This window comes from Caloenas nicobarica, chromosome 2, assembly GCF_036013445.1.
Source record: "Caloenas nicobarica isolate bCalNic1 chromosome 2, bCalNic1.hap1, whole genome shotgun sequence".
Taxonomy (NCBI): domain Eukaryota; kingdom Metazoa; phylum Chordata; class Aves; order Columbiformes; family Columbidae; genus Caloenas; species Caloenas nicobarica.
Genome location: NC_088246.1, coordinates 34,717,135 through 34,732,895, shown reverse-complemented (window position 1 = coordinate 34,732,895; position 15,761 = coordinate 34,717,135). Strand labels below are relative to the sequence as shown.

At 43.1% G+C, this 15,761-nt stretch overlaps 3 protein-coding genes across 4 annotated transcripts in view; 2 read left to right on the top strand and 1 right to left on the bottom strand.

Annotated features, from left to right (window-relative positions):
* IGF2BP3 (insulin like growth factor 2 mRNA binding protein 3) overlaps window positions 1–1,961 on the top strand; it is a 115,128-nt gene extending 113,167 nt beyond the window's left edge. For both annotated transcript variants that reach the window (XM_065628231.1, XM_065628232.1), the window contains 2 exons: window positions 530–643; window positions 1,578–1,961. In XM_065628231.1, coding sequence (XP_065484303.1) covers window positions 530–643; window positions 1,578–1,679 — 216 coding nt within the window. In that variant the 3' untranslated portion in view covers window positions 1,680–1,961. The remainder of the gene's footprint in view (window positions 1–529; window positions 644–1,577) is intronic.
* HYCC1 (hyccin PI4KA lipid kinase complex subunit 1) overlaps window positions 1–15,761 on the top strand; it is a 364,011-nt gene that overhangs the window by 201,215 nt on the left and 147,035 nt on the right. The window lies entirely within an intron of this gene.
* Window positions 6,219–15,057, bottom strand: MALSU1 (mitochondrial assembly of ribosomal large subunit 1). The gene is made up of 4 exons (XM_065628635.1): window positions 14,817–15,057; window positions 12,660–12,838; window positions 9,605–9,686; window positions 6,219–8,406 (listed from the first exon to the last, which is right to left on the bottom strand). Exons 1-4 carry the CDS (start codon window positions 15,055–15,057, stop codon window positions 8,228–8,230), a joined length of 681 nt encoding a protein of 226 aa, XP_065484707.1. The 3' UTR covers window positions 6,219–8,227.

The following is a 15,761-nucleotide window of genomic DNA, read 5'->3' as shown; positions in this document are numbered from 1 at the left end:
TCTAAAATAAAATGAGTGTAAGCAGGAGGAAGACTCTAACCATACCTCTACTTAACACTATGGAAGCTGATAGGCTACTGAAAATAATTTGGATGCTTCTCGTTGTTCTGTCTGGAGTTCTCCATCTTGTGGAAGTTTTTCAAGGAAAAATGTGTAAATACTTGGACTTTTTTTTTTGCTTCCTTGCATCGTATGAGTTTTCTGAGTTTAAACTTGTGAACTGAACTGTAAACACTGTGGCATCTATTTGCTTTTTTTAAGTCATGTATTTAACACCTCTGTGTGTTGTATTTAGCCTTTGAAACACTTCTACAAACCTAGAGAACGTGGTGCTAATTTATGTTAGAGACACAAGAGGCTCATCTGGGAAAGTGCACACTGCTGCACAAAGATGCTTTCTGTTAGTGGGTTTCTTTTTTTAAATGTAACTTAGAGGGTGGTGTGTCTGTGGTCAGCACATCTTTAAAGTTTGGTGGTTGTGGGATACTTGCTCGTTTTAGAATTCCTGACTTCTGCTATCCGTTTATAGGTAAATGAGCTTCAAAACTTGACAAGTGCAGAAGTTGTAGTTCCTCGTGACCAGACACCTGATGAAAATGATCAGGTGGTTGTGAAAATAACTGGTCACTTCTATGCATGCCAGGTAGGAGAACTGGAATGAATTTCTGTATTACCTTGATGTTTCTATGGTATCTTCTTTTATATCCACGTGCAGAGCCAAGGGACAGAAGACTTTTACTCAGGATACAGAAAGCACTGCTTGGCAGGCTCCTCTAATTGTCTTGCTGTGATAAACCTTCCTTATGCCTGTGGGAGAGATTTATAACAATTGCACTTTTACTTATATCAAACAATCTTCTTAAATTCTCCTACAAATATATGTGGGCTCTGGCACTGCTAAAACTTTCAAAGCAAAAGAAAACCCAAGTTGTGATCAGACTGAAATTCAGATGGGAGATACAAACCATCTTGTATCTGGCAAGAGCTCCATGTATGTATGTGACTTGTCCACATTGCCTAATCTGTTGATTTAATATCATAAAGAAAAGGATCACGAGAGTCCTTCCCTCGTTTAACTCTCAGTTCAGACCAATTCCTTTTGCCACTTTGCTACAGATGACTTGTAGTTCAGAAAGGAGATGGGAGAGCTGGTAAGTCTTGTCAGTCTGACCTTCCAGATTCCCTGGTATATATATAAAAAAAAAAAAGGTCCACTCTCTATGAGAACAGTGGTTCTTATAAAACACTAGTATGTCCAGAGGAGGAAAATGAAAGTAGCCTGTAGCTTCAGTAATCATAATGTCGGTAATCATCTTCCTATGCTCCTGCTTTCTGTACTACAGATGTGAAAACTGACCACGCAGGTAGTTGTGGTAGGTGGAATAAGAAGAAAAATTTAATTTTAAATTGTTCATCATGACAAACCCAAGTGTATTTAACTAATGAGTAATCTCGTCAGTACTAGGAGTTTAGTTATTCTGGATTTTCTTAATCCCAGTAGCATCTATAGTCAATCGTAAACAGCAGTGTCTGTGGCATGGCATCATGATGGGTTGTTTCTTCTTTATCTCCTTCAGCTTGCTCAGAGAAAAATTCAGGAAATACTGGCTCAGGTAAGAAGGCAGCAGCAACAGCAAAAAACATTGCAAAGCGGACAGCCTCAGCCAAGACGAAAATAAAGGTTTAGGAAATGGCCCATCAGAGACAGATGCCAGACCAAAGACAGACTGTGCGACAGAGACGGGTGGTGAGCACCTGTTGAAGTTATATGCAGAAGATCCACCAAGCCAATCACCTGTTTGAGGACCAGGCAACCGTTGAACGCTGTCTCTGAGAATGTATTCTTTAGGCTCTCTCAAACTTTTGAAACCCAGCTTTAAAATAAGGACCCCTTCACTTCCCTTTTGTTCTATTCTCACAATTTAACATAAACTTGTTAGTCTTTTTTATTGTTCTTATTATTCCCCAACAATTTTAGAACTTGGTTTAATGAAGCTTTCTCTTCTGAGTTCACTGGTTTAAAAAAGAAAAAAAAAAAAGAAAAGAAAAAAAAAGAAAAAAAAAGAAAAGGCATTGCTCTTATAAGTCCAGCTATAAAAGAAAAAACACATTTGGAGGGTGGGATTCTGGGTGGGCTAGGGTTAGAGCAAGGGTATTGACAAGAGTTTAAGTGTTAGTCCCAATGTTAAAACAAGTGGCATTTTTTAAAAATAATTTGGTTGCATTTTTACATAACACTGCCATGAATAACCTAAGGGAAGTGTTGAATGGTGTTGGCCAGGGCATAAAAAGATAAATATGCATTTTACTAAACTACCTCAGGCATTTAGTACCTCAATGAGAAATTGTTCCTTTTTTGCTTTTTTTTTTTTTTGGTATTTTGTATACTTTATAAAGCTAATAGTTCTTGAGCATTTTATTTTTTTAAAAAAATTAAAATTTGATCAGCCACCAGCCAGGAGTGCTACAGACTTATCGGGGAAAAATATAGTAGAGCATTTCTAGCTGCTGGCTGATGGGAGTAAGGTGGGTAAAAAAAAACACAGCCTCAGATTTTCTGAGGGCTTCAACACCATCATTTGTTTAAAAAAAAATTCAGTGAATGTTCAAAAGATAGTGAATGATGCCAACATTCTGATAGCAGCAATGCCGTTTAGTTTTCTTTTAAGATGGGATGAAAAAGTTTGTGACGGTACTTTTTTGGGAACAGGACAAGGAAGTGATGGCAAGAGGCTGGGGTTGGGGGAAAAAATTTAGAAGGCTGCAAGAGGCTGAATTTTTTTTTTGTGCTACTTGATTGAGTGCATGAACCCTTTGTGCCTTTGACCATCACTACCTAATAATGCTACATTTAACCATTTGCAGCCCATTTGGACTTTGCCATTTTGTTCAAAGAGCAAGCTTCATCTTCAGTTTGATAGAACACTCGATCTGCTCGAGCGGGTTTGAGGCCAGAAGTGTCTCCGCTGCGCGCAGATCACATCATACTGCTTTCAGTTACCACGATGGGGGAAGGTCAAACAGTGTTTGATCACATTGAAAGATAATGAAAGGCTAAGTTTACATATCCAGCCGCTGTTATGGGCCACACTAAGCCACTTTGAAGGTTTGAAAAACTATTACAAGAAAAAAAGAAACCAAGCAAAACAACCACCTCTATAGCCTGGCTTATAATAGATGCAGCAGGATTTATGCACATTCTGCAACCAACCATTAGAGAAGGAGGAAAAAAAAAAAAGTCAAAAGGCAGGGATAACAGGAAAGTTACCAAATTTTTTAATTTCCGAATGTAATTTGAATGATGATTGTGGTAATAGTGACACATTCAAGTTTCTACAATAAACTTCAGTCTACCTCAGTTTAAGAAAAAAAAAAAAATGTGGCAACACATGGTGCATAAAGACTGCTGTGTGTGTGTGTGTGCGCGTGCGCGCCTGTATGCGTGTGGTCGACAGAGCCATGCTATTACCTCTGAACCTTTTTTTTTGTGATGTTTTTTTGTGCATGAGATGATCAGAATCACCATGCTGCACTGATTTGAGGGGCACAACGAGCAAAAACATTTGTTTCATCATTTTGTTATCTACCTCTTAGGTTCATGTTGAAATAGAGGCATTACTGCATAGACTAGATAATTTTCCCAAAGATCATTGTTGTACAGATTAGATAATTTTGAAAATGGTCTGAAGTGTTTTTCCTGCATCTCTTCTTTACTAATCGGTTTAAAAACCACAAACTTACGTTGTAGTTTTAGTGAAGAAAAAAAATGAGTTTCTTTTCCTTTTTTGACAGTGACCTTCATCTAGCCTTTAGGGTAATTTTTTTTTTCTTACAATGAATTTAAAATTACTGAAGTATGAAAAGTTCATAGCGTTTTAATTTTTGTTGAGGCTTAAGTCAGTCTGACGTTCCTTTCTTAACATTTGAGAAGGATTTGACTTCATTATTTTCCATAAAAATTACTTTACAAATAAGCGCTGCATTTACATCTGCTGATTTAAATACTGTCACCTCTTAAATTTCTAGACTTAGTATGGTAAATCATGTTTTTCTTTTCAATTGAGACTTGGTAATTTGGAGTATTTGGGAATAGCTAGAAAGTGAATACTGTAAATGATTTCAATATCCACAAAGTATGGATCATTTTTCATCTGTAATGTGCCCCCCAATGCAGCTCCACTTGCCAGATGCCTCTGAATGGAATAAAGAGTTTAACTCCTATCATCAGATAAAGTTGTGTGGTGTTTTTTTAAAGTAACGAGGCACAGGGACAGGCTGTTCTAATAACCGGATAAGGACGAGCAGTCACCCGCAGGTATCCCATAGCTGCCAGGCCATCCAGCAGCCAGGTGACATGTTTGCACTACAAGCAGTGACTTCTGTGGCTTATAATTCATTGCCTTCTCATATACCGATGCCATACAGTCTGGAGTACAACCTATAGTTCATGGTCTCAGTCTTATGCAGATCATTTAGGCTGGTTTGCTGTGGAAGGGATGTGTGTTCAACAGTTGTGACCCAGGGCAAACATGAAAATCTTCAACAGGTTTGAAGCAAGATCTGAATGGTAAACTTTTTTTTTCTTTTTTTTTGGGAGGGGGCTCCTTTTTACCTAATCTTCATTTTGGTGCTGTCAGTGTGATGAAGCTGTGTAATGACCATGGCCCTAAAGTCCAGGATAGGCAGAACCAGTCACACTAGCAAGCAAATGTGATGGCAACCTGTACCTCACTCCTACCACCACTGCCCAAACGCACACCAATTCCAGTGAGGTGGTACTGCCTCTCCATTTAGATCCTTGTCAACATTATTTAGAATAGAAATGAGACTAGATGTTTAACTGAACACTTTAAAGTGTGAGGGAGGGCTTGAGGAATGAAGAAGTGTCATCCGTAATATAATTCTGTATCTTTTAAAGAGGAGTGGAAAACCAAACTTGTTTTCCAACCTCTTGCATTCTCCCACTTGTCTTCAGCTCATTTGCTGGGACCAACCAGCAGAAAGAGGGAATTGAAGAACTGGTGTCTGCAGAATCATAGAATAGTTTGGGTTGGAAGGGACCTTCACAGGCCATCTAGTCCAACCCCCCTGCTCTGAGCAGGGACATCTTCAACTAGATCAGGTTGCTCAGAGCCCCGTCCAGCCTGGCTTTGAATGTCTCCAGGGACATACCAGCATCTACCACCTCTCTGGGCAACCTGTGCCAGTGTTTCACCACCCTCATTGTAAAAAAAAAAAAAAATTCTTCCTCATGTCCAGCCTGAATCTCCCCTCCTTTAGTTTAAAACCATTACCCCATGTCCTATCACAACAGGCCCTGCTAAAAGTCTGTCCCCATCTTTCTTATAGGCCTCTTTTAAGTACTGAAAGGCTGCAACAAGGTCTCCCTGGAGCTTTCTCTTCTCCAGGCTGAACAACCCCAACTCTCTCAGCCTGTCCTCATAGCAGAGGTGTTCCATAGGATATTGCATTTCACAGGGAACTTGAAGCTCATGATGCCAATACTGAGCTATCTTCTCAGAACAGGCCTCCCTGCCATTTGAGCAACACAAAAAGCTAAGCCTTCCTCTGTATTGCTGGTGCTTTTGTGACAACTAAACCCCTGATTGCTTTAAGCATTTGCTTAATCATGATGCTTTTTGTTTGCTTCTAACCTTCCAAAGCTTTTATTCCTGAGCTGCAATTCCAAAGGCATGCGCTCTTTGTATTAGTTTCCATTAAATGAAGCATGTATGCTGTGCAGGACAGCATGGTCTTGACATGGTCCTAGGGCACAGGATTTTTATACAAACATGGAAAACTGTGGAGTAAGGACTCAAGCTGGGCTGTAACAGGCGTTAGCTCAACTGATCAACACAAACACTGCTTGATAACAAACTCACTTAAATGCAATGCAAGAAATCAGTGAAATGATGATGAAAGCTACACCTTGGTCACTGTTTCTCCTGTTCAATCCATCATCAAGGGATCCTGCACGGAGCCAAACTTGCACATAACTCTGTACAGGATGAATCTTGACTCATTGGACAAGATGCTCAGTACTTTTATTTTACACAGAAATCATCTGATTGGTAGAAATGAAACCATTACCAGATGTTTTCCTTCCAAAGGGGTTTAATGTTGCTTAGCACCAATCACTTACACTTTAATTCCCAGGTCTCAGGCAGTCAGGCCAAAGGCTCCCAAGCCTGGCAGGTAACCAGCCTGAGGCACAGATGATGATGCAGAGTGAAGAACCTCTTTTCCTGAGCTGGCACTTCTGATTATTTAACAGCAACTACTGGATGTTCCATATAACTCCTCTTTACAACATGCTTTGGCAGTAAATTCAGTTATACTTTTTCATTTATTTTACTGGGTTTTGTCTCGGTTATTTTTTTTTTTATCTTGTCTTCCAGATTATTTCCCCTTTTCAGCTGCAAGTCCCATTCTGTTCACATGGAAGCTGTTTCCTCTCTTACTGTTCTTTTCTGGGTGTTCTTTTGTTGCTGTGTTCTTTGAGACAGGATACTGCATGTGGTTCTGGTTACTTAAGGCAGGTTCATGTAACGGTGTAATGTTTGCTGAACCTGCCTCTATTCATCTTGTAGAACTTATCTTCAGCAGTAAAAGGCAAACAGTTTCAGGGAATGATCCAAACTTACTCCTACGTACCCCTCCTAGGAGGAAATGCCTGATTTAGAACCCATCTCTGTAAGACAGCCAAGGTTATCTTTCCCCCATGTGGATGACTTTTTGACAAGCATCATGAAGCATTTTGAAAATCTTTCTTTGCAGTCAAGTCTTACCACCAATATCTTTATTTCATGGGCAAAGATGTTTTATCTGCATAGTTTAACTACATTTAATAAATGCTTCTTGCTCAATTTGCAGAACTATTTGCTGCCTCATATCAAACAGCAGGTGAACTTGGGGCAGAAGAGAGGCTGGACACAGCAAGAAAATGACCAGTCTGAAATGAGGGAGAAGACTTTTACTTTATTATTTAAAAAAAAAAAACCTCACCCACCCACACTCTCCCTTCTTCCTGAACATCACAGGCACAAAACCCAAGGTCACTTTCTTTGAGCATTGCAAACAGCAGCTGCTGTGCAGGGAAGAGATGCAGACAGGGCTTGAAGTAGTTTGTGGGGCTATGGAGGAAAAAGGTGATTACCCTCACGATCTACTGTTGCTGCTTCCTGATGCACAGCACAGCAAGCTTCTCCAGAAGGAAGAGAACCTCACGTAGTGATGAAAGCCCTGTACCATAGTGGAGAAAAGCATTTTGTCTTACATGGATAAGGCTTGCTACAATCTTGAAGTTCTAACTGGTTATCAGACCATGCAGCAGTCAGACTAAAGACACACTGAGCAATGACTTCTGAAGGTGCCGAACAGTCCGTTAGCAGCAAATAATGTCCAGTGACTCAGGGCTTCCTTCAGAACTACTTTCGCCTGCTTCAAAGGAGCTGAAGGTTCACACTGCCACAGCATTGCCTCTGTGTCCTTTTCCAGAAACTAGGTGAGAGGAAAACTAGGAGAGGGGCCAACTGCACACTCAGAATGAGCTGAGTGTTTTAACCTGAAGACAAGGAATTGAAGCTCTTCAGGTTGTTTTTTTATCGTTATTAAAACCAAATTGGCCTTGGCTGAAAAACTGACTTATTGTTAACTCAAGACACATTTATTTGTCACTGCTGCTCTTGGCTTCTATGTACTCAGTAACACCAGTCTGTTTTTTCCTTCAACTCAGAGCATGACTTGCTTCACTGTGACAAGAAGCAAGTGGTTTAATACAAGAAGCTTCATCTACACTGTATTATCTCACGTAGTTTTTCCTTGCAGCACTCAAGCCTTTTTTGCACTGCCACTATAGTCAAGTCTTTCAAAGACACTAGAAAAACTGTAGAGGCCAAGCAGGAGTTCCAGGGTAGGCACCTGGCTTTGCTCTGGTCTTCTCACTGCAAACTCCGTTGAGACAGTGACTCCCTCAGGAAGCTCCCATATGATAGGATTCCGCCTTTGATATTTTTACAGTTGTAGAACACCCGTAAGACTGAATCCAATCTTAATTGTTCTATGACTCTTATTAATTTTTGTAGCTTGTTCAGATCTGTACCTAGGCACATCCAATAAATACACTGGTACTGATCAACTGTAGCGACTGTTAAGGTCAGTAATCAAGACTGTACGTCTCTCAGGTCTGTGAATACACACTCATTTCTCTTTCCACGCAGCAGCTGCATCAAGTTCTTTTCTCAAGATGATCACTGCTGTCAGGACTCAGTCCAAATATAAAGTCTTCTGGCAGTGACTGTGGAGTCATCTGTGTTAACTGGTCATCATAGGAACCAAGAGTCCAGAGCTTTTCCAATTCATAAACCTCTCGTGTCTCTGGCAGCATGAAATGGATCACTATGCTACCTGCACAGAAGAGAAATTCACAATAAATTAATGGGAGCTGTAAAGCACTACTACGCTTCCAGCTGCACAAAGAGTTCAAGTCGTCTACCCTCATTCTGGCCAGATAAAACAGGTCGGCTCGTGGAGGTCTCAAGTTGCTGATTCCAGTTCTCAAACAGAGTTAGGAATTGGTCAGTCCTTCAAAAGGCTCCAAGACTACAGCCAGGAGAATGAGAGGGACAAAATTCTGGGTTAAAGTAAAACAATATCACAGGACTCCAGACCAAAGGAGCTTTGACTTCTAGCAGACAGAAGGAAATAAGCTCATAGAAATTTTACTTGAGAGAGTCCCCTCCCTAAGGTTACAGATGGACTTCCAGCTTTCCTGTTTTACCAACAACATTCAGCTATGGCCACGTAATTTTCCTTAGGTGTGTTGCTCACGCTTCTCAGGTGGTTTTTATCGTGAAGCAGGTCCAAACTTGAACATCATAAGGTTTTTCTTACAGGTTTTTATTAATTCTGTGCAAACAACAGTAGAGAATATTAATTCCAGTGTACTTCTAATGCACTTTTTTCTAGTTATGCGCTTAAATTTCTATCAGTTTTCAGTTATAACTATCAAAATAACTGACAGTAAAGCAAGGCTTAATGTCACTGGCTGAAGTGCTCCTCACTCACCCACGCTCTCTTTTGAGCCAAAACACCAAGTTAGAGGGTGAGATTCTAGAGCTAGCAGTGAAGGAGCAATGCTTTCTGAATGCAAAGTCTTTCATGTTTGTGTAGAGAGTTTCGCACTTGTAGAATAAAAGAATTAAACTCAATTTCTTAGGACGGAGGTTTTACCCTCTGTCAACTGGACAGTGGAAAAGCTGTTCAACAGTTCACTGTTAGGGCAGCACACAAAGAGCCCCCAGATACGGATTATCTCAACTAGAGAAAACTGACAGAAGTAGCTTTTCTCTTTCCACTACTGTTACCTTCAATTTCTTCCATCCTGCTTTAGGCACTGAAGAGTAGCTACTGCTTTCTTATCAGTGCCAATGATCTTCAGTGAAAATTTATTCAGTATCTCAATGAGTTCCAGCAATAACAACTGGAATTCTAAAACAGCAGAGTATTGTGGATTCTCCACAGCAACCAGGGTTCACAGTGAGATGCTTCCTTCAACAAAGAGCTCATGCAGAACTTCATATTTGTCAGATTCACAAATATTTACCAAAATCAATGCACAGCCAGTCATCCGTCTCTTTCCCTTCAATCTGAGTATGAGGATCACTTTCTTCTTTGTGATGCTTGTACTGAGAGAGAAGCAATGGCAGAAAATTAAATACTTTGCATTTATTTAAAAGCACTCAAATCTAACAGATAAACTGCACTTTGCTGAGTTGCCTAGAGTTGTTCTAAATCCGAAATGGGTTAGATCACTCAGTGTTGGTTCTCGGCTCTGCACAAAAAAAAGACTAATATACACTTGCAGCAGTGGAAAATAAGTACAGATTTCCCAATGGGATTTAGTATCAAATCTAGTGTTCTAATGCTCAGAATTCCTGTTATGCGCTAATTTTATAGCTAGCAATTTTTTCTCAATATGAATATTGAATATAATTGCTTATCATTAGTCTTTCAGTTATAGGTTCCCTGTAACTGCCATTACCACTAAGTTTTATTTCCTTTCAGACACCTTTCATTGTTGGTTTACATTGGCTAGTTCAGGATGCAGAAATGGAGCTGCCAAGCTTATCCTCGGATGAGGGAGTGGGGAGAAAACAGGTTTCAACCCATACCGTGAGGACGGCACTCAAACAAGCCTCCCGTCTCTTGAGAGCAGACCCTCAACGCTCATTACAAGAGGCGAGTAAATCATGACGGGCACACAGGTTTCCAAGCTAGGAAGCACCGAGAGAGGGGAGAAGGCAGCTCAAAGCTGGGCTGCAGAAGTTCAGCCAGGACAAGGCAGCTGGTTCCCTATGCAACACGGTAGCTTTTGTAGATGACAGCTTGAGAGAAGCACCCACCAGAGCTGAAGAAATTTGACAAGTAGAGGCTTAAGTACTGTCTCGTTTGGATCTGGCCATAACCATTACAAAAAGCATCAATAGAAAAAAAAGAAAAAAAACAAAACCAAAAAAACCGGCTGCATCTTCACAAAGCTCCTTTATTCAAATTTCTACCTTATTTCTAGTTTAAGCAGCTAATAAAAAAATATGGAAACCTTTTTCAATCTGAAATTAAAAAAAAAAAAACCCAAACCTAAACATTTATTTCAGCACAAGGCCACACGGAAACATAGAGCGAAAATGCATGGTTCTTTCAGCCATGAAAGACAAAACAACAGGTTGAAACAGCATGGCTGGCAAGCAAATGAGTCCTCCTTCACTGGGAAAACAATTATCATAAAATTCAATTGCTCTGGTCGTTCCCACAAAATGCTAGCTGCTGGACAACAGCCCCAGTTTGCAGACCAGAATTAAGAACTTTCAAAATGTAATTCAGAACTAGTTCTACCTTCCTTTCCTTAAGATAGCCTGTGAGATATCCTCAAAAATGGGTCATTGTCAAAGACTCTCGGAAAGTCTGCTTAAAATATTGAAGAGCCCAGTGTGCACTGCCATCAGCTATGTAACAGAGGAGGCAAAGGCTGATCTGCACTAGAAGCTTCCTTCAGCCTTGTCTTTAAAGGCTGTGTAATAGTGAACAGGTTATAATAAAGCCAAGTGTTAGGTTCTTCCTCTAACAAGAAACCAGATGGGAAGGGGTAAGCAGTGGCTGGGACTTTGCCATTTGCAAGCTACTGGAAGAAAAGCACGAAGACTTCACGTTACACATGAGCACCTCTGCATTTTAGCGTAAACCAGCATTACCATGGTGTTTTAGGCACTGTAATGGTAAAGTTAGCCAGCTGCTCAGCAGCACTCCTGAGCACCTACTCTGCTTTACATCTTAAGCTTCAGCTTACTTTTTGCCTAGAGAACTGTCAATGCCAGGCAAGTTCAGCCCCTCTTGGCACCTGGTGGGGCTCCCCGGTTTCTCAGGCTGCCAAGGAGGACGCCATGTCTCCCCAGAGGCTCTACCCTTGCAGAAGAGCTGCTCCCACAGCCACAAGAGGGAGCAGCCACCTGTAGCACAGCCACATTTTTGCAGGGTGGGTGGTATTCACTGATCTCTCCTGGTCTGGGGGAGGTGGAGCACTGTTGATTTAAAACTAGCAAGCTATTCAATAATAGAGTACACACTAAACACTTATATTGAGTACATTCCAATGACACTAATACAACTTCTAGCTTGAGGTAAAATTTTAGTTTGCAAAGATGCATCAGTTCCTGCAGAGATTACAAAAAACTCCCCTCACCTACTGAGAAAGGCACTGAAAAGCAATCCCACCTCCTTTTCCCCTCAAGTCTCACAGCTGAAACCAATGGGACTGAAAGGAAGAAAGTAAAACCAAGAGTCAAAGGAAAAATGGGGTCAGGAAGGGAAGGAAAGTGTGTGAAGAGAAGGTGAAGTGCGGGTTGAGTACAGACAGCTGATTGAGATGAGGGCTACTCATATTCCTCACACTGTGCTTTGTAAGTCACGTGGCTCTTTTCTGGGCATAAAGTTTCTCCCTCCCTGAGTCTGGTCCTTTGTTCCTAAGCTCTACCTGTATTTTTATTATGACCTCTATTCTCTTACTGAAAAGCTCACATTCCGCCCAAGCCCAACAGTGCAAGATTTCTGTGCAAGGATGTCTGCTGCTGCTGCTTCTCCTTTCCTCCTGTGCACACACAGTATGGTGACTATTAACTAGCAGTTTGCTTTAGTAAGCCCATGAAGGGATCCTATGCCTCCTGACATGCCATCTTTTTTCCAGCCTTATGACATACCTGAGAATCTGGAAATTTTAGGGATTAGAGTTTGAGAATAGTCAGATTAAGCTATTTTGAATAAGTCGGAATAGCTATGAAGCTTGCTTGGATGGAAGACAAAAGTGGACACAGGTCATCATCCCCATTTAACATCACTCTTGTTCTAGCCACCAAACTGTGCTAATGTCATCTCTGCTCTCAATACAGAGAGGTCTATTTTTAAAATATATTCTCTATATTTCAAGTAGTACCACTAAAGGAAAAAAGGACAGTTAGTTGCTAGATGTATCCAAGACTAAATGACATAAGGATAATTCGCTTCATCTTGTCTGGTGCACCCCTATACTTGCAATCCTGGAAAAATTCCTTTATCAACATTTAAAACCATTCTTCAAAACCCAGAAAGTACAGAAAGAACCGTCTTACCATTTTCAGCATGTAATGTGCCATTGCATGGAGGTGACGTGTTGAAGATCCACTCACAATTATAAAGTAATCGCAGTATTTTATTTCTGGAGGTAGCTGGATGACACAGACATCTTTAGCATTTTCTTGCCTCAGCAGAGCTACAACAAAGTCAATGTTGAACTTTGGAAGAACAGTATCTGGAACAGACAGAAAAAATAATGCAGTGGCAATTTGTCTTTTTAATTGCAAAAATCAACCACTTAAAATGGCATAAAACAGCAATGAACTAAATTACAGCCTAAGCTAGCCACTCACTATGGAGTTTGGTTTGATACTGACAATGTAACATGAACTGCAGATTTTTAAAAATAATTTTTAAAACCAAAGTTGAGAACTAAGCACTCTCTTGGTAAATAACATCCCATCACTAGATATAGCAGCTAGCAAAAATCAAAATTTCTTTTAGGCAGCTTACTTATTTCTTGTTGTTAGTACTTAAGAGTCAATGCTCATCATCAGATATCTGTCAATTGAGATGAATGAAACCTAAGTATTTCAACAGACATTAATAAAACAGACAAAATTACAAATATTTCAGAACAATACTTTTCAACAGGCCTGTGATAACACATGATGTGATGAAATTACTGTAAGATCTTAAGTAGATTAAATCAATATATTGAAAATGGAGCTGATGTGATGCAGCGAGAAGGTACTTTGTATCTTCACAATGAATAAAGCCACTTCTTTTTCTTTTTCCCTAGCCTGTTCTGCCACAGAGGACTTATCATACTGTAGACAAAGCTTTAGTCCTTCAACAGTTTAAGCAAGCCAGCTTAGAAACCAGTAAATTAGCGCAACTACCTTCTGCTCCACCATTAAATCAGTTTATTTCTAATTTGCCCTAATTAGGTAGATGCAACTTGGGTGCAGACTTAAGGCATAATTTGAATCTGTCAGCAACACACGCCTGCCACTATAAAGTGAACATTAGTGCAGAACGAGCATTAGCACAAAGCCAAGCTTTATATTTACCAATATAAAGAAAAAGTCAAACAAAAGAACAATAGCTACATACAATTATTTGCATGAATGGGGATATGAAATTGGATCAGATCTCTGTAAATGAAAGCCTTTAAGCTTAGGGGCTCATGCACTCTTTCAACTTTGCTGTGGTCACACATGCAGAAAATTAGCAGCGGCCACAGCTCCTCCAGACACAGCAGTTACAAAAGTTAAATATTTGCCTGGTAGCCACATGTGAAGTCCCTGGTGCCTACTTAAGGAACGAATGTTCCAAACAACCCCAGGCACCCTCTGCCACACTGAATGCCATGGTCAGATCTAGGCTAGAAAAGACTTGTGGAACAGCTACAACAACAAACCAGCTCCGTGCACACAACGCTTATATCCATAACCAGTCGCCGTGCTACTAAACCCACTATCTATACGAGGAAATTTCTTTGTGAGGGTCTACGAGAGAAACACACCTCCAGCTCGGCAGCACCGCCCTCACAACAGCTCCCGCCCGTATCCACACACGGGCTGGTCTGCGCTGCCACCGACCCGTCCCGTCCCAGCGGGGCTTCGGGCGCGACGCTGCTCAGCACACATGTCGTGACCCCGAAGCCCGCGGTCCCAGCCGAGCCAAGGGCGATTCCACGGCACTGGGCAACCCCAGGATCTCCCCGCGGCCGCAGAAGGAGATCCCACCTGTCCCGAGCGGTTAATTCCTTCCCGAGGCGCCACGTTTCGCTCAGGGCACCACTTCGCAGAGCTGGAGCGCCGGGCAGAGCCAAGGGCCGTCGGTGTCGGCAGCCTCCTGGATGTGCTGCCCCACGGCCACGCGTGGGCCTGCCAGGCCAGCGCCTCGCCTCCTGCGGAGGATCTGACACCGCGTTACCCAGCGCCTCAGCCGGCGGCGCTCCCCGCCCTGCGGGGCCTGAGCAGCGCCCGGCCCGCTGGGGAGGCCTGCGCGGCGCCCGCGCTCCCCCGCCCGCCTGCTGAGAACCAGAACCATTAAGCTCAACAACAATCACGGCAGAACCAGGCCGAAGCACCAAGCGGGAACCCAAAAGGGCCACGGCCTCGGTGTCGCGCACCGAGAGGACCCGCAGGTTTACCGCGGCGGCTCCTCCCCCCGGCCCGGCTCGGCCGCCCTTCGCTGGGCCCTACCTGCTGCCTGGCGCCGCTCCGCCGCTGCCGCCAGCACCCCGGCTCCGCCTCCGCCCCCTCCCGCGCCCCGCGTCTCCGCGCAGCCCCCGTGGGGAGCCCCGGCCACCCACGGGGGCGGCCCCGGCGGGAGGGTGCCCCCCGCCGCGGCCCAGAGAGGCCGCAGCAGCCGCCGCGCCCCCAGCAGCACCCGCCACATGCCCACCGCCGCGCTCCCGCACCGCGGCCCGCCCCTCCCCGGCATGCCGCCCAGCGATTGGCCAGCGGCGGAGACGCCCCCCTCATTCTACTGGCTCATTTTGCTGTCGGTCGGGAAGGGCCGTTGGGCGCGTGCGTAGTGGCCGTCTTGAGGCGGCGGGTGCTGGCTGCGGAGTTTCCGCGGCTGCGGCGGGGCCGGGCGACCCGGGTCTTATTGGGTCTTACTGGGGGTTTGGGTGTGTAGATATGAAGGTCGGGGCGGGCAGTGGCTCAGCCTCCCCTCTCCCGTCCCGCGCTTCAGGTCCTTGTTTTCTGAGGATTGTCTGAGCCACGAAGCGGTAAAAGGGGAGGGGTCAGGGCGAAGGGACGGGACCTGGACACCAGAAGCCGACGCTCTGCTCTGGTGGTTTGTTTGTGGGGAGGCTGGAAAAGAGCAGACGCGAAACGTGAGCGCTGCCGTATAAACCCCGCTCACGTACCCCAGTTTAAGCCTTGTTCCCCCTTTTCAAGGCTATGGTTCTGTCTAAAAAGCTGCAGCTGGTTTGAAGCTAATAGATATTTCTCGAGGAAGCGTATTTTACATGTGTGCAATTCCCACAGAGTATCGATGTGTGCAGTGTAGCAGTCTTGCTATGTTTGCTTTGTATTGGAAAATGTTGTCAAGGCTTCAAGAGCTATGACCCAAGAAAATTCCAGTGTTTGTATTTACTGTATTTACTTCACCTGCTTCCCCTGGAGATGTTGGCACTT

Bases quoted from the DNA above. Each gene is read 5' to 3' on its own strand.
- MALSU1 (XM_065628635.1), bottom strand. From the start codon at position 15,057: ATGCCGGGGAGGGGCGGGCCGCGGTGCGGGAGCGCGGCGGTGGGCATG. The intron at 12,839-14,816 runs GTAGGGCCCAGC...TGTCTGTTCCAG, and splicing joins GGAGCGGCGCCAGGCAGCAG to ATACTGTTCTTCCAAAGTTC. The intron at 8,407-9,604 runs GTAAATATTTGT...TCTTCTGTGCAG, and splicing joins CTGGCTGTGCATTGATTTTG to GTAGCATAGTGATCCATTTC.